We start from the raw sequence: 21,827 nt of genomic DNA, 5'->3' as shown, positions 1-21,827 counted from the left end.
TCTGTTGAACCTTAAGTGGTTTCCAACATTACTTCACTAACTCAGTCTGAAAAAGTCAATGAACAACTAATTATTGAATTATTTTATTTCTTTAATACAGACAGCATCAGCAGTGAAACTCTTTGGACGTGCTTTTTTTTCATACAATACATTTCTATCTTCAGCAGATCAGGACACAACATTTATATTTTTCAATCAGTGGTCTTTACAAATAAGGGGAACTACTGATTGGATAGTAAAAACAACACCATCAGAGGTCAAGGTGTAAAGGAAGGGTGGGCTCGGGACAAGAGTTAGAAACGCTCATCATTTGGATTGTCTTGCGCACGTTGTAGCAGCTTGTCCCAAATATTTTATTTGACGTGAAGATCATTAGCTCCATTTTAACTGTAAGGGCAGAGAGAAGAGAAAACTGTGAAGACAATATTTATCCCCTTTAGATTAAATACATTTAGTAATAATCAAACATAAATGCAAACTTACTCATAGACAAGTTATGGTCAAGCAAAGGGATTTCCAAAAGGATCCCCAAAATCTGCTGTTGATCCAGAGTTCAGCACAGCAGGCTGCTGTCAAATAGAGAAGAAAGACCACAAATTAAAATTCATTACTGAGAATCTGAAAAAGTGTGTGTATGTATGTATATATATATATATATATATATATATATATATATATATATATATATATATATATATATATATATATATATATATATATATATATATATATATATATATATATATATATATATATATATATGTGTGCATCTGTGTAAATCTCTGTACCATGGCTACAGGCGGCCCTCCAAACAGACTCGAATCGGGGGCCCCAAATGCTTGATCAAACATGTCATGTTTGGGTCCCTGGGCTGGGGCTGAATTATTTGCAATGGGAGCAGAAGAGAAGGCGGCATCCAGCAGGCCGGGGTTAAAGCTTGGAGCTGCAGCTGGCACAGGAGCTGGTTTAGAAACATCTAACAGACACATTACAAGGCTACTATTAGTGACAAATCTCACACATAGTCAACCTCCAAAATGTTAGGTGATTTACCATTTACAATGGCTGACATTTGATTGATATCAAAGTCATCATGATCAGCATTATCCTGCGGCAGGCCCACTTTATTGTTAAAGTACTGATCGAATGCCCCGGCTTCGTTGCTGCCTGGGGGGGGAGCAGCGTTTGACACTAGGTCTCCTTTCCTTGCTGGGATGGCAGGGGGCTTGGCGAGCTGGAAGTTCTTGAACATGTCCTTTCCACTCTTCTTCTCTCTATCTCCAAGGGGGTCCAGAGATGTGAAGGCACTGTTCTCTACCTTTGGAGGGGCTTCCTTAACAGGTGGCCTAGGAGGGGGGCGTGCCGGACCCTGCTGGTCACCCATTCCGGGGAACTGGCCAGGCTGGAAAGGATTGGTCATGGCGGGCTGACCCCAACCTGGAGCACCTGGTGGAGGCTGGCCCCAGCTGAGGTGAGGCGGGGATAAGGGTGCAGCACTGAACTGAGGGGGCATCTGCTGGCTCCAGGCTGTGGGGGGAATGGGTAGGCCACCGAAGGCAGAGGGCTGTGGATAGTTGGGCCTCTGCCCTGGAGCTCCTGGCATGGGGAACATGGACGGTGCAGCGGCGGGGGCCCCCCACATGCCTGCAGCAGGGATGCTTGTGGTAGCTGGAGGACCTAACTGAAGATTCCCTGAATATAAAGAAAAAGGGATTTCAAAGTTTAAAAGGGAAGAGAGTGTAAAGCCAAAAAAAAAATACCGTATATCTGAATCAAACACAATGTTTTCCTCTTGTGTATTACCCAGAGCAGCCATGGAGGAGGGGTAGGAGTTGGCGGGCGTGCTGTTGAAATAGTTCCCTGAGGCGGGGGGTGCTTCAGATTGAGCAGGGGCAGCAAATAGCTCTGCTCCAAACAGATCTTCTGCTGTGGACTATTCAAGAAAGTTATAAAATAGTATTATATACTTTATACATTTTAAAAGTTTCATTTCACCTCATTGACACAGTTGTAGACATGATAACTCATAAGATAAACAGTATAGTAGAAATTAGGTTTAAACAAAAGTGTAACCAATTGTTTACTGCAATTATGTAGTCGAAAGTACTACATTACCTGAACATTGATAGGACACATGCTTTGCCACTTACCACTGCGTTTATCACTGATGCATGAATGTTAGAAAATAGATTTAGAGCAGAAATGACAAAAGGTAAAGTGGATTGTTCAGCAGCACAGTCAAAGTGTCATTTATGCAAGCCAGTTAGAGAAGCATGTGACCACCAGTGCATGCACGAAGACAGAGTGGATCTAACCAGGAACCCATAACCTTATCCAAACAAAAGCATCCTGTCATATCCTGTCAGACACCAGTGCATAACCCAAGAAAGGGATGTGTTAGCAACCTGTGCATTCAGCCCATTTAAGGCATCACACATGCAAATCTAGCATGATTCATCTAGCTATGGAATTTCACCTTTGCACTCCTTCGACCTCGTCCAGCCTTAGAGCTCTGCGGAGGCGGACTTATGACAACTGAATCCTTGCTATGAGCCAATGGGGGTTGTGGGGGAGGAGTTATGTCATTAGAGACAGGGGAAGTGTTTAATGATGAGTCAAAAAAAGGGTTTTTGGTTGAGAGAACTGTTCCAGATTCGTCCATCATGGTGATTGTGTTGCTCTGAGTTATTTTGCCCCCTAGTGGCCACTGTCCGTTACTGAGAGCGAGGATCATGGTTTTACTGGATAACCCATTTATCTGCTGACTGAGGTGTTCGGGGTCTCCATTCAAACCACTGTTAATAATTGTTGTGTAAGTGTTGCCAGCAGTGCTGTTTAGGTGATTACTGGTGGGGGGAGAGATCTGTGAGTTATGGGGTTCTGACCAAGGGGGTGATTTAGAAAGCGGGTCATCTCTGAAAGGGTCACTGTCTGGGGTTGGAAAGTAGCCAAATGTTGAGGAAAAGGGATTCTCTGTTTGGGGAGATGCCCTATGGTCAGGGGCACAGGAAGTTACAAAGGAGGGTCCCTTTATGCAATTCTGATTGCTGTCAACTTCAGCAGAAAAGTCCAGCAAGAGCATATCATTAGATTCCTGGTTAACATGAGAGGGGCAGAAAAAAAGAGAATTATGAATCAGTTCTGCAGAAGGAGAAAAACACATGTGTTAACAAAATGAAAAATGAATCACATGGTGGGAAAAGACAATTTAAAGCTGCTACCTGTAGAATATTTACCTCAAAATTTAAATAAATGTCACGGTAAAGCAAAGTCCAATTGGAAAAATTGACTAATTGCTAACTTGCCTTTATCATCAACAAGGTTGAAGTCAGCACTAACTCCATGACCTGAAACTGGGCTTGTGAATTTTCCCAGAGGTATTACCCTTAGAAGACTCCAGGTGACACAAACATGTCTTATAAATAGATTCTACTTGTAGCAGCTTTAGAGGTTTGATGAACAACAATGAGATTGGTACAAGAAGTTAAACTCAATTCTTAAAAGATCATCATGAACTGTCAAATCTAATAATAATAATACATTTTATTTTTAGGCGCCTTTCATGACACCCAAGGACACCGTACAATTTGTTAAATTGTTGTTGTTAAATTGTTAAAATCTGATACAACTAATGATTAAACAAAAGTGTGGCCTTTTTAGAATTGAGTTTACACACATGGAATGATCTGGATAGTGCTGAGGTAATTGAATGGAACCATATTTTGTTTCCTAAATCAGATTTTAGAAACATATTTTCTACATGAGGCAGCATGTAGCAAACTTTATTTTATGAATGCATCTGTACCTGGTTCAAAAACAAATCTTACCATAGAAAAGAAAAAATTGAATAAAAGTTTTCAAGGGCCTACCGTCAACATTAAGGTGCCTGAAAAGTATACACTGAAAGTGGAAATGCCCAGCTGCACTTCATTTCCTAAGCATAATTCCACTATGTTGCCCAGCTAAAGGGAACATTTTATGGCACCACACTTACATTTGGAGCCTGGATGTCTGGAGGGGTCGACATGTCTCCAAAAAGGTCAAACTGCTCCACTGGCTGGATGTAAAAAAGAAACAGAAACATACAGTATTTATCCAGCTACTATAAATCAGAGCTATGTTATTTAATGTTAAGCACTTAACAAAAAACAGGAGCGGACAAACTTACTTGAGCAGTTTTTACTCCACCATCTACACCTAGCAAGGCATCACTTCCATTCTAAAAGAAGGACAGAAAAGCAAAAGGTTAAGGCAGGAGTTAGAGAAATCATTTGGGGAAAACAAGCGCCTCCAAGTGCTTACCTCAACTACAGCGCTGCCATTTTCCCCCTGTAAACAAGAGGTAGACTGTTAATGATTATACTTATTTTCTTAATTCAGTGAGGCGCGTGTCATTTCACATCATTTCAATGGAATGTCTGAAGATGTGATTCATTGAAAGAACACAGAGAGGCAGTGTTGACATTCAGGAGGTTTTACAGTGTACTGTATACCCTTCCCAGATGGCCACATTAAAATGGTTTTCTCTCAGAAAGAACAAGGTCTCACAGTCCAACTTTTGAAAGAAAACATATATATTTTTCCAGTTTTAAAGTCAACTGCTTCTGTTACCTTCTGTGAGGCCTCTGCCTCTTTCTTCCGCAGGTTGAAGATGACCTGGAAGAGATCTTTCAGGTCAATGACCAGGGGCTCTGCCTGTAAGGGGACAGAAACACATTGCCATTGTTGCACATCTGTCTTGGTAGTTTTTTTTATCTTTACAGAGCGAGTGTCAATGCTTGAGTTTGTGTGTCTGTTTATTTGCAAATGTTACCTGTTGTGCAGTCTTTATGGCAAAAAACTGATGCTGCCCTTCTGCTCCACACACATATCCAAACGCCCTGTTATCTGTGACATCTCTGGCGATGAAGGAGATCCTGTTTACCAGGTGCTCATGTTCAATCACCTTATGAGGACAAATGCTTTATTAGCAACACAATCTAATAAACCATGTGATGTCATTGTAAAGGAAGGAGACTTACTCCCGATTTCTCATCGATGATCTTGATGCCCGACATGGAAATGTTGATCCAGATCCTCTGTTTGTGTTTGCCTTGGGACCGAGCAGCTACTGCCATACCCTAGTATCAAATAAACAATACAAACTATTCAGATTTTCTATCTTTTGTCATAAACATGGTTCATGATACCAACCGCAGATGAAATTTAAAAACATTTAAATCACCAGCTTTAAAAACACCTTCCACTAAATACTCCATTCATGTTATAAATAGCAGGGCCCAGTCCTTTTTGTACCTTAAGTTTCATCATGGAGTCCTGGCTCATCTTGTCTCCTCGGGCTTCTGAAACATCATCGACTCCAATCAGCTTAGCCTTGTACCTCACCCCATCCCCCTGAAACCTGCCCAGCAGGTATTCATCTGTCTTTTCTGGGGCTGCGAAAAACATCAAGAAAGGATGATTTCTACAACATACGACCTCAAACATTGAACAGTCAAATGGATGTCTTGTGTTTTTAAATCACTCACCTTTCTTCTTCTCTTTCTTGAATGGGACTTTGGATGTGGCTGTTAATGGGGAGGTGGGAGGAGTGTTGAGGGTCGTTGGGGTGACGACGCTCGGATCGGCAGGAACCGGCGCGGTCTCCACCTCAGCAGACATGGTTTGGAGAGAGCCTCACTGGACAAGAGGAAGGTCGGGAGTAAAGCAGGCAGCAGCACCTGATTCAGGGGCAGCGAGGTCAACCAAACAGAGAGTCCTAGCACCCACACATGCTTCTCTTGTTAATTGTCTGGAGGAGAAAAAGAGAAGTGCATGTGAGGAGAGAAAAAAAAAAGGAGAAGGAGATAAAGGTCAGTATGCACTTATTCTGGTCAAACTAAATACTGTTGAGGAGGCATAAAAAGGATGAGTGAAAATACTTTGTTACTGCTAAAGGTTTGTAGGTAGCTGCTGAAAAAATGTTTGGCACATCATAAACAATCAAATATGTTAACAATCCACAGTAAACATTTACAACCACAGAGACACCCTTCAAGGAGAGAGGCAAAGCAGACCCATGACCTATAAAACATCATAGGGCGAGATCACAGAAAACACCCTTTAACCCTGCTTTACACATGCTGTGTCAGTTGTTCAGCCCCGTAAAAAGAGCGTATTATCCTAAAGATAAAAAAGATCCAGCAAATAGTCACCTCTCTACAAATATTGTTCTCCTGCCATCCATCAGTACATTTGTTTAGGGGTTTAGACGCATTTTGTAATACTGTCACATGATGTGAGTTGTTGTCAGACCCATACAAATGCCATCAAATAAGCATGATGTGAAACTATGACAAGAAGCAATATGCTAGTCGTATTCATGTGTACTGATAATCAACAATAACATCATTAATGTATCTGCCAACACACTGAAGAATCATGAATACCTTGGCACTCACTGTGCCGGAAACACAAGGCAATGTCACATGAGGCAAAAACAACATCACAGAGGACTGCAGCGGACACCACAGCAGCTGAGATTCACCTATATATCCTCAACTATGTTATGTGGGACGGATTCTGTTAAATCAAACAAGCCCAGCAGAGTGCAAACATTCACATGCATTCGGCACATCAAGTAGAATACAAGCAAGGCAAACATGGCTCTGCAGGGACATATACACGTACCCTTAGGACCGGCACCGGACACTCCACTGCCTGCACTGAGAGTAAAGAGGCTGGGAGCACTGTAGGATGGGCCAAAGGTTGATGGTGGGCAAAGGTTGAGCAATTACCTGTGGTTAATCTTGAGCAAAAGATCTCGTGATGCCCAGCTAAGCAACTATAAACAGAAATTGCAGTTGCAAAAGCCTTTGGAATGATCACTTAACCACAGCATTTCAAAGTAATCTATAAAACCTACACTTATAGATGATGTGGAATCAGGGAGAAATTAGTCCCTTATGACAACAAGCAAAAATGCACCTGTGGGATCAGTTTTCATATTGTGAGAATATTCAAAACCACAGTCCAGTCCAGAGGTACTGTTCATGATGAAATCGATCAGGCCGGTAAATGTATTCGATTCAAAAAGGAAATGAGAGCCATAAGGATAGGATAACTGATGGGATCGCTGAGGTCATCAAGTTCCAACTGTTGCCTCTATGAATCACATCTGACCATATCAGAGTCTGAGAGTATACAGATATTCTGTAAGGGAAATCGGATTTAAAATACAGTGCGTGAAGAAAGGCTTCCAATTGAGTGCATTATTTTAAGAATGATCTTGATTGCTGTCCGAATGAGGGTTTTTAAATCATACGAGCTACTGTACAGTGCTGCTGTAAAACAATACAATTAATTTCCTCCACCAGTACCATATTTGAATTTGAGACTGACAAAGTAAATAAGCCCTTTTCGGTTTTGTTTGTCATGGTGACATTCCTGCAACCGCACAGATTCTTGCCGATATGTGGGTAAGTGTATTAAAACAAGACATAAGCCTAAACACTTGTTGATGCTCAGTTTACACACAAGTGTGACACATGATTGCACTTTTAGTGGTGTCAGAGTCCCACTACCTGGAGGAAAGGCTAGTAAAAATGTCAGCGATTCATTGCAGATTTAAGTTAAAGGATTACTTTTAACAATTTACTCAAAAAGGTAGCCAGTATACTACCAGATGAAGGGGAAGAAGAAAAAAGCTTTTTATAGAATCCACCACTGTCCCGAAACAAATAACATTTAGCCACAGCATGTACACAAGTGAAAATTCATATTTGTCAGCAGAATAACTGCAGTGTAAGGGCAGACATGTCACAATCCTTGGCCGTCAGGAAACGTAAACTACTGCACATCTGGAGGAAATCAGGGAATGACTCAGTCTGCAAGTCAATGAGATGGTGAAATACCACAGGCCCACTGTGGACACAAAGGCCATGCAAACACTTTCATACTAAATTAAAGTTGTTTTGCACTTAAACTACGATATAGCTTGGCCTATATGTATGTGGACAAGAGATGCAATTAAAAAGGTTTTGAACATCATGGTTTCCTAATGGCTCAAGTTTAAAAAAGGAAATGTTTGTTAACAGGATGCTGCTACAAGATTCTCCTGGAAAGAAAACTTGCAGAAAAGAGGTTTGAAATGGTTTGTTATCCCAGCAGTTGCGACAGGAAATGAAACGAGTCCAAATGAAAACATGGAATTAAGTTGTACCTCCCGCAGAGATGTGTAGGAAAGTACAGTTAATGCATAATTGATGTAATGTCTGTTTGAGACAGAGCAATCCGCACAAAGCTGCAACCCGTTATACGTGTGGCTTTTAAAGGCGAAATCAAATGGAAACATTTATGTAGCTACTTCAAAATGACTACCTTTAGTTCTTTGCTGGATTCCTTAATTAATGCATGGATGGAAAATGTTACCAGCACAGAGACCTACCTGTTTGAAAGCGGGCAGTGAGATGTTACAATCCTGCTGTCGAAACACTGACTTTTGTCCCGTAATGCCTCCGCGGCTCCGGCTCCGGCTCCAAAATGAGTAAAAGCCAAACACAGCTTTCGGAAAAGAGTCAGATGTTTTCCGCTAAATGCCGTGGACAGAAAGGAGAGACTGCTGCAAACTCCCAGTTTAACCCTTCACTGACTGACAGACCTAACTCTCTGCACATTTCAACTGGCGGAGGGGGGGGCGGGCTCTTCACGTGGAGGAGGATTTCTCCACCGGTCATATGGCCTCACAGCGAGCGGGTCGTGAAAGATGTTATGTCATAAGAAAATAGATCTGATTTCCTTTGCTTTTTTTGTAAAACACACTTTTAAACAATGCTGTCGTGCTTGCATCGCTTATTTAAAAGTCTAGTGCCTGCAGCTTTAAACACATTAGGTTCCTTCTTAGAAAAATATAAATATGTTGAAAATATTTGACAATGTTGAAGCAACAACAATTATTACAGATACATCAATCATACTTTTTTGTCAAATTTTATTTTATAATTCGAGTAAAGTGTAATTCCTCAGGGGGGAGGGGCAGATGACTAAAGTTCTCATGAACTACTGTGGGAAAAGTACTTGGTGTGAACGTGCCTAATGGCCTGGTTCTTCCTGAGCCTCTGCTGGTCAGGAACCTTCTTTCCAACATTATCCTGGAGTCCTTTATGATTATTCTGGCCTTTTTCTTGCAGAGCCTGGTGTAAATTAGTGGGCTGCACATTTCTGTCCAAACCTGACCCAAGTCAGAGAGAGTATAACCAAGCCCAGCCCGAACCCTACGTGCATTATAACATTTACAGACAGTAGGTTCTTAAATTACATTTTTTTAATTTACAATGTATGTTTAGTTAAAAGAACTCAAAGCACCATGATAAGTAGGTGGAACCCGACAATCATTTGTGAATGTCTTTACTGATGCTCAGGGGCGCCGTAAGGGGGTGAAAAGTTAGGACGATTCTAAGGGCCCGTGACTGACAGGGGCCCAAACAATTTTAGAACATTAAGAAAAAAAAATGTAAGTAACCAATTGTGATATTTTTTCATGGGGCCCAAAATCCCTGGCTGCGCCCCTGCTGATGCTCCCTGCAATAGTAGAAATTCCTTATTATTTAAGGGGATACACATTTTATTATGTCTCTCTGTGATGTGACACCAAGGTACTCAAAGCTTTACATGGACACATTGACATTAAGGGGGATGTAACCCCTTTGTTTCTTCCAAAAGTGTTCCTGTCAGAAAGTCAGGACCCAGATGCACAGTTGTCATTGAGATTTGTGTCAAGCTTTGGGAGATCTGGTGTTGAACTTGCTGTAGTCAATAAACAGCATGGTGGTGTGCTGTGGTGTCTTCTGTGGATTGGGTCCAGTGTGCTGGCTATAAGAAGAGATGTAGTGTTGACCAGCTGTTCAAAGCACAATTAGAGCTGTTCACTCCAACACATCAGAGGTGAGTGATGGTGGGAGGGAACAGGCAGGCTTGTCTGTTTTTTTTGGGCACTGCAATACTGGTGGACATTTTGAAACACATTTGTATGACAATACTGAGCCCATGACATTTTTTGATCATTGTGAACTTGTGTAATGTTAAAGGAATTGCTTGATACAGAACATTAGCTGTAAGCTTCCTTTAGCTTATTGTTTTGGTTTTAGGGCCTGCGACTCTAATGTTCCTGTTTTGGTCCACAGTCACTGTTCTCATTTAAGCAGTAAGCCCTAAAAACACTCTGTATGGTATCATGCTTGGCACCAAACATCAGTCAGAACAGATTTAATGACCTGCTGGTGAACATAGTGGAGCATTCAGACGCTAAAAAGCCAGATATTCTCCTGAGGAGCTGGTGGAGACCAAAAACAGCTACATGAGTGTAACGTTAAAGGAGGACATACAACACTTTTAACTTTGAACATTTAAATTGGTGAGAAACATTAATCCATATTTATGCTAATGGTGTTCTTGATACCCAACATTTGTTTTGGAAGTTGACTTAAGCATTGTATGAGTTTCAAATTTAAAATTCTCACTAATATATTTTAAGCCATTTGTGCACTAAACATCATATCATTAAACGTTTAAGGAGTGAGGGGAAGTACAAACCAGAGGGGATACTCTTCTTTTGCTAACACAGCACATTTTCTAAACGAGCAGGCACTATATTTCCTCTGCCATGCAGTGTTATGTAGTTATATGGCTGAAAATGGGTCATCAACTTCCTCAATATAAATGCCTATTTTGCTTTTCGATACCATGCAGTGATTAGGCTGTGTAATGACAGTTTGTATGTTTGCTGTTCTAAGCACTGAGTGCCAGTTATGACATTCCCAGGAAAGTCACACAGGAAGTGCTTTGTTCACTGTTTGCAGAGGCATTAATATGTGTTTGTTTGGCATAATTAAGAGAAGTACTGGGTTGTTAGTATAAACAGGGATAGCCTCAATTAAAAAGACAAAGCGCTCTCGCTTCTTCAAAAGAAAATCCTAAAAGATGGAAACAAATTATTGGAAAAGGATTCACCAACATATATAAGCACTGCAATCAGCATTAATATGTGGAGTGATGTCAATGTGGCTTTTTCCTGTGTACTGGTAGTAGGTTTCACTTCTGTAAATACATGTTTATGGTGAACCGTCACCTAACAATAACTTATAATTCAATTATCAGGCAACTTTAACATGACTTATGGTAATTGAAACATCCCACAGCTGGTGGCGGTTTCACTGCAGCTCAATAAAAGCTGAGCTATCGGCATTATTGGTTTGTGATAATGTTATTGTTGGCAGCATGCTGGAGAATATTGATTAAAAACTTTTTCCTATTCTAATCCATTGGAGCAGCGTCAGAGAACCAGTATTAATTCTTACATTATTTAAGACATTTCTTCACACACTATAACACATCAGCAGGAGGGTCAGACACTAAAAGGATGAGTACATTTAATACAAAATAAAATAAAATTGACCTTTTATAGTGTTACATTTATAATATAAATCATAAATAGCAGCAGAATCCTTTATAATACAAAGATTTGGTTGGTTTGGTATTTTTCCCGTAATTTCCCAAGGTGAGTGTTTGAGGAACCAAATAAAAAGTGTCCTAATTAGTCTGATTAGTGAAAGTGGTAGAAACATCTGGAAGTTATCTTGCTGCTTACTGTTTAACGTCTTCAATTTAATATGACCAACCTGACTTCACTGCATCCCCTTCTGGGTGTTAGGGGGCTCACTATTGGAGATTTCATTTTTCAAGGAAAGCAAATAAATAACTCACATATTCAATCCCAGATTAGCAATTTTTTTATAAACTTGATTATGCGTTAAAGACTGAAACATGATATCAGTCACAACATGAGAACAGACAGATGTATTCATTAAATCTGAATGTACTTAAATCTATCACACTAAAGTAGGTTTTATATGAAGTTCTGGCACCACAAAAACTGCAGAAAATGCAATTTATTAAGCAAAAAATTCAAATTATATTGTCTTATGTTAAAAATATTTACAGTAAAATGTATGTTGTACGATGCATGCTGAGAAATGACAGAGAAAGGGACAGAGGAAGGACGTCCTTCCTGCCTTTGTATCCTGTGTTCTGCTGACAGGCGGTTTTCAGGAGATGAGCTCCTCAGAAGGCAGATAGCTGAGCAGCTGAGTCTGTTTTCCCCTCAGTCAGACCACTGGAATGATCTTTTTTCATAACCTCTTATTAAACATTTAATATCATCTGAGTTTTGTTTAGAATTGCCGAACCCCAGACATAATAGCTGACATTTAAAATGTTATATTGTGCTTTATGCCTTTAAATAAATAAATAAATAATTATATATATATATATATATATATATATATATATATATATATATATATATATATATATATTGTGTCCATGCAACTATATTTATAATAAAACATAATAAACCAGGGAAAGCTTCATATTCACGTGACTTCTCAAGATTATGAGGTGGTCATCCTTTTTCTCATCAATGACGTGCCTCTTTGATCCAGCATCACTGTCTGATGACGTTGGGTTCAAAATGATGAATTCCTTGTTCTGCTGAAAATGATTCATGTCTGTTGATCAGTGGCACGCCCAACGCAGCCACACATCTGCATACAGGACGACATGTTGGATGTAAAACTTGATAGGTAAGGAAACCGAATGAGACCCTTTTTCTATAAACATACTACGGATGGCACAAGTCAGCACATGCACATTTATTTTTATGATAGAATGCTGACAGAGACTATCAAATGGGAAGTGTCCTTTTCCTCAGTTTATTACAGGAAGGCCACAATCCAAACATCCAGCATTTAGGGCGTGAATGCTGGAACTGGCTGCCACCACAACCAGAACCTAAGATAGCCACTTATCTCCAGTCCATAATTGAGGTAGTCTTAGATTGTATCCTCTCTGTCCAACTCTGTTCTTTGAACTCCCAACTGCCTTCACTACTCTTGACCATTTCAGTCTAAAAATAACAACATAAAGCAGTAGGACAAGTGGCAATGCGTCATCATATTCTGTCTCACAAGATGACAAAGTCAACAAAATGTGTGAATTACAGTAAAGCGAGGCTGTTCCACAGTGTTTCCAATCCACACAGTTCCAACCTTCCTCCCCCCTAAATAACAGGAAGTCTTTCTAGTCAGGAGAAATATTGGCCAAGCACCTTACCTACCCTCTGGTTTCCTGAGAGAGCTGGGAGGAAACTGCCGAACATCGTAAAAGTGGTGACCTCAGCACATATTTGTGCCTCTCCAGCGGGCCGTGACCACATAGCCCCTCGACTACCCCAGCTCTGCCTGCAGATACACGGAAAGAACCGGCACAGGGCAGCCCCCAGGTTGACTTTGGAGAGATCAGGGAAGAGTCCCAGTGTTTATTTAAGTCAGCAGAAAATACAAAATCACCATGCTGAATACTAAGGACTTAAAAATCTGTTTTATTCTCTCAAATGGATAAAAACGAAGGATTTTTCACTGTTCTTCTGTGTTCATGAGTAATGATTCACATGATTATGATACATTAGCTAATTTGATCCTATTCCTAATGAGTCAATCTTTATATTCACTATTGTTTTCATTTGTGTACACTGAGAAGTGTTTGGTTTTCCCTTTTTTGTAATTTAAACACACTGCACTCCCTCCTTTTGAAGAACAAAGTACTGCAGACTCAGCAGAAGCCAGCAGATCACATGACAGATCATTATGTGCAACAGTTTAAAACTTCCTGTGCATTGTGCAAGGTTCGGTCTTATATTTATTTAAGAAAACAGTGTTGACTTGCCAGAGAAAGATATCAGCGCGACTATTTATTTATGTAAATTCTTAAAGTCCTTATATTAGTGTGTTCCATAGCCCTGTACACAAACAGTGTGTGGTTGTCACTTGTCATGAACACACAGTACTACAAACTGCTGTTCTCTGTTCGATGTTGCCACCTTGTGGACAAAGGGCTGCACTTCAGAATCTGTGCCAGTTTTCATAACAACTTGGATCAGTGCAGTTACAGGGAGTGTGTACGCGGTTGTTTTTGATAGTTTCCCAATTTCACATGTTGACCTATATGTGCACTGAAAGTTCAGTCAAAACGGCTCCTTCAAATATTTGCTCTGCTTTGAATCTGCCCGAATGATTGCATAATCCTGAAAACACAGAAAATAACAGATTGTCTCCAATGACTGCAAGCATTCTTAAAATGAAATGACCTTTGGCCTTTTGTATAAACCGTGTGCCTGCACGAAAAGGGACATCATTATATTTATATACATTCTATAAACACATCTTTACAAAAATGTGTACTGCCATGTATTGCAATGACTATGCTTCACTATTTGCAGTGCACATTTAAGACTAAGAAAGGAATATGAAGCATAGTTATTTGCCGCCGAATCACTCATTGAAATAGTAAAAGCATTTGAGAATTTTTTTTTTTCATTTATACCTTGTGAATGTTTCAATAATTATCTCAAGAAATATGTAATGCTATGAGAAACCTTAAGATTTTCACTCATATTGTTTCGCAGTTACTCCTGGTAATAGGGGAATGGTATTTTGAAATCACAGTAAACAAGAAACATAAACTTCAACATATAATTTCGCAATACTTATGAGTTATAGTCAGTTTTGTAGTGTGTATTCTGACGTTTTGTTGGTGAATGATGGCATGGTTTAATTGATCAGCACATAACTAAAGGAACAGTCAACAGTTAAATAACAGTTTTGCAGAAATGATGAGAAGAAATGAATCAGTTTTTTCTGATTATCATGTTTTTTGGGGCTTTGCATACAGTGTGAAGAACAAAACATAAAGACTGGATGATGATTCAACTAAAACAAACATTTAAACTCTGCTTTTTGGAGTTTCCGAGCAATGAGTCAACATGAAATCCAAACTATTGACTTGAACTTGGTCCTTTTGCAGTTGAATAATCATTGACAGAGAGGTAGCTTTATAGACTCATCAGGGACAGACTCACGACACCATTTGTCTCAAAGGTTCATCATGAGGACTGCTCTGCAGCTGGGCTTCTGTAGCCTCTGTCTGACTCTAACACTTCTGGGAGAAGGAATGTATGTATATTCTTATTTCATGATTTTCATTTGAAGGATTTCATTTTTATCACCTGAAGATTGGGTACAAGCCTAAATGTTGCACCACTGAATATGTGTATTTCAGGGGAGCGGATCTTCCTGATCCACCAGCAGTGAATTGTGTTTGGAGCCGCTGGTCAGAGTGGAGTCCTTGTGATACCTGCATGAAAACCAGAGTGAGTCTGTTAAAAGTGTCAGAGACTACAAAACTCCACATTCAACTGAGTCTAATGACAATATTGTTCTAGCTGGCATGTGAGTGCCTGTATTGCATAAAAGCCAAATCCCAGTAACTACATGGTCAAAGTTGAGTTAAAATCACTCAGGAAATGTCAGGAAATGAAATTTCCTGACACCAGTTTTACCCAAAAAACATATTTCATAAAAAGCAGTGGCTGTACTATGTACAACTTTAACTAACAGAATTAAATAATTTACTGACTTTTTCCTAATAACTAAATAGTTGCGTTGGTAAGACATCCTGAATTGTGTGTGTTTTCTGTGCCCTGTTTTGGCAAAGTGCCTGAAAAAATTAATTAAAACGTTTTTCACAACTTCACTGTTTCTCCACTGTTTACCCTTGTAACAAATACACAAAACAACATAGATGCTTAACAAAGTGCAATACCATGTGTGCCCCTCAGAGGCGGGCTCGAGGTGTGGAAGTGTTCGGTCAGTTTGGGGGAGATTCCTGCCAGGGGTCCCTGGGGGAAAGAGAGGCCTGTGTAACAGACGCTGCCTGTGAGCTGCCCCCCCCCCTCCACCTGCTCCGACTCTGAGTTCCGCTGCGAGTCAGGTACTGCAGCTGCTTTTTACTCACCTCTATACAATACCTCTATTTATTTTCAATGCCTATAACATGCCTATCAACACAGGAACTTGCATCAAGAAGAGATTAATGTGCAACGGGGACTATGACTGTGAGGATGGATCAGATGAGGACTGTGATCCTGTGCACAGACCGTGTGGATCATCCGTCCTGGAAAGTAATGAGCAAGGCAGGACAGCAGGATATGGGTAAGAGTTATTAAAAAGACATTTCAGTTGCAATCAGAGTGAATTTACAGTAATATGAAAGTTAAATTAAGGCATTGTTACTGCAGGGAAGAACACTGATATTACATTATATTGGCCCATTTATTGTGACAATACGGGACTCCTATTAATCAAAGTATTATTCAGTGGAGATGCTTTCTTATGTTTTCTAGTTGTTTTCAACAAAAAAGAGCTTTGCAAGTAAATAATAGATAAAACAATAGTGTGACATTTTGGGAACTATATGTAGTCACTTTCTTGCAGTTAGATAAGAATAAATATCAGATTATTTTGGCATAAAAAGATTGAAAGCAGGAGAAAGCCTCAATCTGTCCAAGTGTAAAAATGTCCCAAAACTTAAAACTATTCAGTTGAATGCAAGTAATAGATCATGTGTCCTAGTACACTTAACTCTACACCTCAAACTTTTGTAAGCATGAACTGTGTCCATGCACCAGAATCAACATCCTGGGTGCAGATCCTCGCATGAACCCGTTCAACAACGATTACTTCAACGGGAGGTGTGATCGAGTGAGGAATCCCAGCTCTGGGAAGCAGGATAGAGTTCCCTGGAATGTCGGTGTGCTCAACTATCAGGTTAGCCCAAACTGGTTCACATACTTTACCCTGATTTTGTCCAACATGTACGTGCTGACAGAGACCATTTGATAATTCTGCACTCATAAAATGTTGTCTCCCTGTTTTCCAGACTTTAGTGGAAGAAACATCTTCGAGAGAGATTTATGAAAACACACACAGCCTCCTGAAGGAAATGCTGAAAGAGATGAGTTCTAAAGTTGATGCCGGACTTTCTTTCAAATTCAGCCCATCTGAGGCCTCCATGTCAGAGAGCACATCATCAAAAGTGGGTTTAGAGTTTGAGTATGAGAAGAAGAAAATGATAAAGGATGTCTCAGAGATCTCCATCATCAAGGTAAAAAAAAAGACACTATTGTGTAACCCATCTCAAATAGATACCATGTGTATTTCCTAATGCGTTTCTCCTGCACACACAGAACCAGAGCTTCATGCGGGTGAAGGGCACGGTGCAGCTGAGCACCTACAGGATGCGCTCCCGTGAACTGAAAACGGCCAATGAATTCCTGGAGCATATCAAATATTTGCCTTTGCAGTATGAGAAGGGTATTTATTTTGCCTTCCTGGAGGACTATGGTACTCACTATACCAAAAATGGGAAGACAGGCGGTGAATATGAGTTGATCTATGTTCTCAACCAGGACACCATACGGGCCAGAAGTATGTGTCTCTACTCAAACCAAATGTATTCTTGCACAATGTTAAAAAGTAATAAGCACTCATCCTAAATACTTCATCATTCTTGCAGATCTGACAGAGAGAAAGATTCAGGAATGCATCAAATTGGGCATCACCGCAGACTTTGGGGGAGAGGTTGATGGACACGTGAAAGGCAATGAGTGTGATGACGTAACGAACAAAGACCAAGGTCAGCTTTCCCCGTTTTACCTGATCATACTGATAAGAAATCTATTATTTAAAGGATTTGTGAAATATATCTTAATACAAGACGATACTCACATGCCATGTACGTTGAGATTTGTATCTTCAATCATTCCTCCTGTCAATACTGACCATAAAATAATTCCTTGGTAGTGGGACTACACTGCACTGAGGACAAAATACACAGCCATGCTTAAATGCAGCTTCAATAGTGTATAACTTAGGCAAATTGAGTGGGTATAGTTGTTTTGTTAGCTGCTTTGAGAAGTGTTCCTCTGACAAATCTCAGCAAGGAAAAGCTGGGAGAATTTTGTGTAAAAAAGGCCATAACTTAATTGTATTTAAACACACCTGCAAGAATCTGAGGCCACGTTTACACGGAGACGAAACGGGTTGTATCCGCTACAGTTCTCTATCGTATGGACGGTTCATCCACACGAGGCCGTAACGGAACTGTGGAAACGGAGCCCTCAAACGATAACGGCTCTCAAGGTGGGTAGATCTGTGGACGAAACGCTCTGGGGGGCCAAACGGCTCCGTGTGTACATCCTATACGATCATTTTCTGATAACGATGACGCCATAGCCCCGCCTCTCCCCACCTCTGCTGCTCACCCCCGCATCACCCGCGTCATTGCTGATGTGTTTCGCCAACAACAATGCCGGATCACAGGGTTGCTTTCGTGCTCCAGACGCTACTGACCATGCTACAGATGTTAGTGCAAAATCTACAGCTCCTCTACCACAACCATCAGCAACAAGTGGACATGGAGAACTACATGAACTACATGTTGCTAAATCCACCGCGGAGAATAAACAGAAGGGCAACCAGGCAACCATGGCAACCATGCTCGGGGGGTCTTCTTCGCTGCTTTTGGTGTATTTTGTGGTGGAAGTACAGCGCCACCTACAGGCCGGGCATATGTACTACAGTGTCTCCAGCCGGGCGAGCAGTCTCGTGTGGACGGACACGTTTCTTGAGCCGATTCCGTGTGGACGGAATACTTTTTGGATATCGACTAAGGTTCGTTTTCGTCTCTGTGTAAACGTGGCCTGAACCTAACCTCTAAAACCAAGCCTTGTGAGTAGACTGAGCACAGTCATTGTGATGTGTATGAGTAGGGTTTATGGTAATATATGAGTGTGAAAGTCACTAAAAGTGTTCCCCTGTTGCCACACAGTTGAAACTCACGGAAAAGCAGTGGTGGACAAAGTGCTGACATCGGTCAAAGGTGGCACTCTACAAAGTGCTGTGAGTATGAGGGCTAAATTGAATAAGGAGGGAGTGATGGATCTCGCTACGTATCAGGAGTGGGCCCGGACCATCGCTGAGGCCCCTGCACTGCTGACCAGTGAGGTGAGCATGGTGTGCTTTCTTGCACTTCTTCTGGTAGTACGCACATGGTTGAATGTGATCCTAAGACGCTTGGGAGAAAAGCATCAGCTAAAATAATGGAATGTTTCATAAAACGCTGGTTGAATGTGATCATAAGACGCTTGGGAGAAAAGCATCAGCTAAAATAATGGAATGTTTCATAAAACGCTAAGAAAGATTGATTGGCATAGTGGAGCTGTAACAGTAACATTAAAGATGTCATGCTATGATAACAATGTAGGGATGGTAAGGCCATCACTCTGATACAGACTACACTATTGCAGCTATTGGATGACTATTTAACAGACTTCTTGGTTTTCCAGAGGATGAGTTTAGCTTTCCCCTGAATTTGAATCGTGCACCACCAACATGGCGTCAAATGTATCACTATGACCTATGAAATATCTCAACATCTACTCGATGAATTGGCCCAACATCTGATGCTTTTAGTAAAAATCCTCAACAGCTACTGGATGGATTTTCTGTGCAGACATCCGTGTCCCCCATAGGATAATTTTTAATAACGCTGACTTGACTTCATGCCTTTTGAAAATGTTCTGTTCTGTATATCACGGCAAGTTCAGTGATGCTCATTTTGTGTTGTTTCTGACAGCCTGAACACATCTATATGTTAGTTCCATTGGACATGCCAGATGCTAACTCCAGGATATCCAACCTGAAGCAGGCCACCACAGAATACGTGGCAGAGTACAACGTGTGCAAGTGTAAGCCTTGTCATAACGGAGGCACTCTTGCTCTGCTGGATGGGAAGTGTATCTGTCTGTGCCCCCCCCTGTTTGAAGGCATGGCCTGCCAGAATTTCAAGTCTAAACCCCCAGGTAAGGGTAAACAGAACCAGTACCACACTTACCAACAAGGCCTTAATGTCCCTTTAGGTCATTACATTAAACCTTTGGGAAATGTTTTGCAGCTCCTGCTGTGAATCAGGAGGGTAACTGGTCCTGCTGGTCCGGCTGGTCCAGTTGTAGCGGGGCGAAGCGGGCCAGGACACGCAGCTGTAACACCGACGGGCTTCCTGTGGCCGTGTGCAGAGGAGACATCAAGAGTGAAGAACACTGCTGAGAACATACATGTCAACAATGTCTCTGACACACACATTGACACAGACCCTTTATGTCTTAGAGATAAAAACAAAGGAACATTTTGGTCTTAACATGCTTAGTTAGGAGATAAGAGCCATCTTGACGGTAGTAATTGATAATATGGTTCATAAAATCAGAGTTTTTTTATATGTGGACAGATTTTTCTGTTTAGTTTTGGGATTTATATGTTTTTTGTTACTAATTTTAAGGAAAGTTAACAGCTACAACACAAATATCAAGTGTAACAATGTATTAAAGATGCTGCTACAGTCCTCTGCTCTATACTGTACATTTGAATCACACCTGCTCTATTGTCGAACAGTAAACTATTTTAAAGTCTTTCCCCAAATAATTTCATTCAAAAGTCTCTGATCTTTTACAGCGCTACATGTGATGGAAACTTCTGAAGCAATGGAGACGAAACTCAGAGAGACACAGGGAGAGCAGGAACTTTGATGGCAAACACTGATGGTTTATTTGGAGGTTCGGCCGGAGAACTCACAAGACATGTGGAGTTGACATAGCGGTTGCCAAACCAATTCTGAAGATCTTTACCCTAGACCCATGCATTTAGCTAGTTCTGAGAGAATAATCAACATTGTGCATAACAAGATGAAGCTCTATAACACCTCTATCAGCTGACGCCAACAGGCAGGAACAGGGAGACAGAACACAGAGCACAGCAGCGGATGGTTGCAAGCCTGTGCTCAGTGAGGGCAGGACAAACTGATGAACTGGGTCAAAGTTGTGGGCCCAGGAACATATTTTCACCAACACTACATATCAACAAACGCATGTCCTATTTAATCATTAATCAGTCAGTCTTATAGTCCATTTAGATCCAAACAAAGTTGTGGATATTTGACTACAAACAGAGTGTCTCGCCACATAAGTTGAGTTATAATAGTTTTGTCTGAGGTACATACTAATAGGCTAATAACTCATCTTTAAAAGCATGAACACATTCCAGGCTCTGCAAATGAGAACCAGATGAGTAGAAACAGGGAGGACAGAAAACGTACAGAGGACAACGAGAGATTAAGGTGTTGGACATAAACATGACAAAACATGTGCATTTTTATGTATTTACTGTTCCTAAAAGCACTTTCACATATGCCTATGAATCTGCTTCGAATTAACGGAATTTATATGGTCAACTTATGCTGGGACAAATCGTTAAAGGTCTAAAACAAACAGCAAGAACTTGAAATAAAGATAGAAGAAGAAGAATTGGAGGGATGAAACCCTCTTTAATGATCACACATGCAGAGCACACAGCACACAGTGACATGTGTTCTCTACTTTGAACCCACCCTAGAACCAGGAGTCTAGAACCAGGAGTCTAGTACCAGGAGCAGTGAGCAGCTATTGTACAGCGCCCGGGGAGCAATGGGAGATAGAGTCTATATCTTTAATATTAGAAAAAGACAGGTGTAGATAATAAAGTGTCTATTGATAAAAGGGTTTATTAAAATCATTACCATTGTGATATGGCTTTCATGCTTGTAAAGTTGCTCTCATAATGGACAAAAAGGATGAATGTCATATTTGCTTAGCTAAACAGCCTTTGATATCCATGTTTGCTCATGGATTTAGTCCTTTAGCTCCAACACTGCAGGCATGGCTGGAGATCCTCCTGCCAGAGGACGCTTTGAGGCAAACTGCTGACAGTCTCACACAATATAGGAATGTGCACAGACCTGTAAAAGGGAAATATGCTCGCAAAATCTGAATTGTGATGTGTATGTGTATGTGTATGTGTATGTGTGAG

At 40.7% G+C, this 21,827-nt stretch overlaps 2 protein-coding genes across 6 annotated transcripts; one reads left to right on the top strand and one right to left on the bottom strand.

Moving 5' to 3' along the window:
• Positions 1 to 67: 67 nt before the first annotated feature.
• dab2 (DAB adaptor protein 2) lies at positions 68 to 8,637 on the bottom strand. 5 transcript variants are annotated; one of them, XM_034122684.1, is made up of 15 exons: positions 8,426 to 8,637; positions 5,529 to 5,791; positions 5,296 to 5,435; positions 5,022 to 5,120; positions 4,814 to 4,945; positions 4,612 to 4,695; positions 4,303 to 4,329; positions 4,169 to 4,219; positions 3,995 to 4,057; positions 2,477 to 3,094; positions 1,804 to 1,933; positions 1,054 to 1,692; positions 789 to 976; positions 484 to 569; positions 68 to 387 (listed from the first exon to the last, which is right to left on the bottom strand). In XM_034122684.1, the coding sequence occupies exons 2-14, from the start codon at positions 5,659 to 5,661 to the stop codon at positions 501 to 503; spliced, it is 2,373 nt and encodes a 790-aa protein (XP_033978575.1). In that variant the 5' UTR covers positions 5,662 to 5,791; positions 8,426 to 8,637; the 3' UTR covers positions 68 to 387; positions 484 to 500. The 5 variants fall into 5 exon arrangements, with proteins under 5 accessions (XP_033978575.1, XP_033978577.1, XP_033978578.1 ...); XM_034122686.1 differs by having other exon boundaries at positions 484 to 566; XM_034122687.1 differs by having other exon boundaries at positions 789 to 949.
• A 6,302-nt stretch (positions 8,638 to 14,939) lies between these two features.
• Positions 14,940 to 20,142, top strand: c9 (complement component 9). Its single transcript, XM_034122646.1, is given in 12 exon segments — positions 14,940 to 15,044; positions 15,151 to 15,241; positions 15,710 to 15,814; positions 15,816 to 15,861; positions 15,941 to 16,082; positions 16,559 to 16,697; positions 16,810 to 17,034; positions 17,117 to 17,357; positions 17,446 to 17,565; positions 18,760 to 18,935; positions 19,567 to 19,792; positions 19,885 to 20,142. Coding segments are annotated over 12 exon segments (1,731 nt in total). The 5' UTR covers positions 14,940 to 14,976; the 3' UTR covers positions 20,037 to 20,142.
• Positions 20,143 to 21,827: the final 1,685 nt, after the last annotated feature.

This window comes from Trematomus bernacchii, unplaced genomic scaffold (genome assembly GCF_902827165.1).
Source record: "Trematomus bernacchii unplaced genomic scaffold, fTreBer1.1, whole genome shotgun sequence".
In the NCBI taxonomy this organism is placed as follows: domain Eukaryota; kingdom Metazoa; phylum Chordata; class Actinopteri; order Perciformes; family Nototheniidae; genus Trematomus; species Trematomus bernacchii.
The sequence above is the reverse complement of the archived record's forward strand: the minus strand, read 5'-3'. Positions and strand labels throughout refer to the sequence as shown.

Excerpts from the sequence above, each read along its gene's own strand:
- dab2 (XM_034122684.1), bottom strand. The coding sequence starts at position 5,661 with ATGTCTGCTGAGGTGGAGACCGCGCCGGTTCCTGCCGATCCGAGCGTC. Across the intron at positions 4,220-4,302 it reads ATGGCAGCGCTGTAGTTGAG|AATGGAAGTGATGCCTTGCT; the intron begins GTAAGCACTTGG and ends TCCTTCTTTTAG. Across the intron at positions 977-1,053 it reads AATGTCAGCCATTGTAAATG|ATGTTTCTAAACCAGCTCCT; the intron begins GTAAATCACCTA and ends TGTGTCTGTTAG.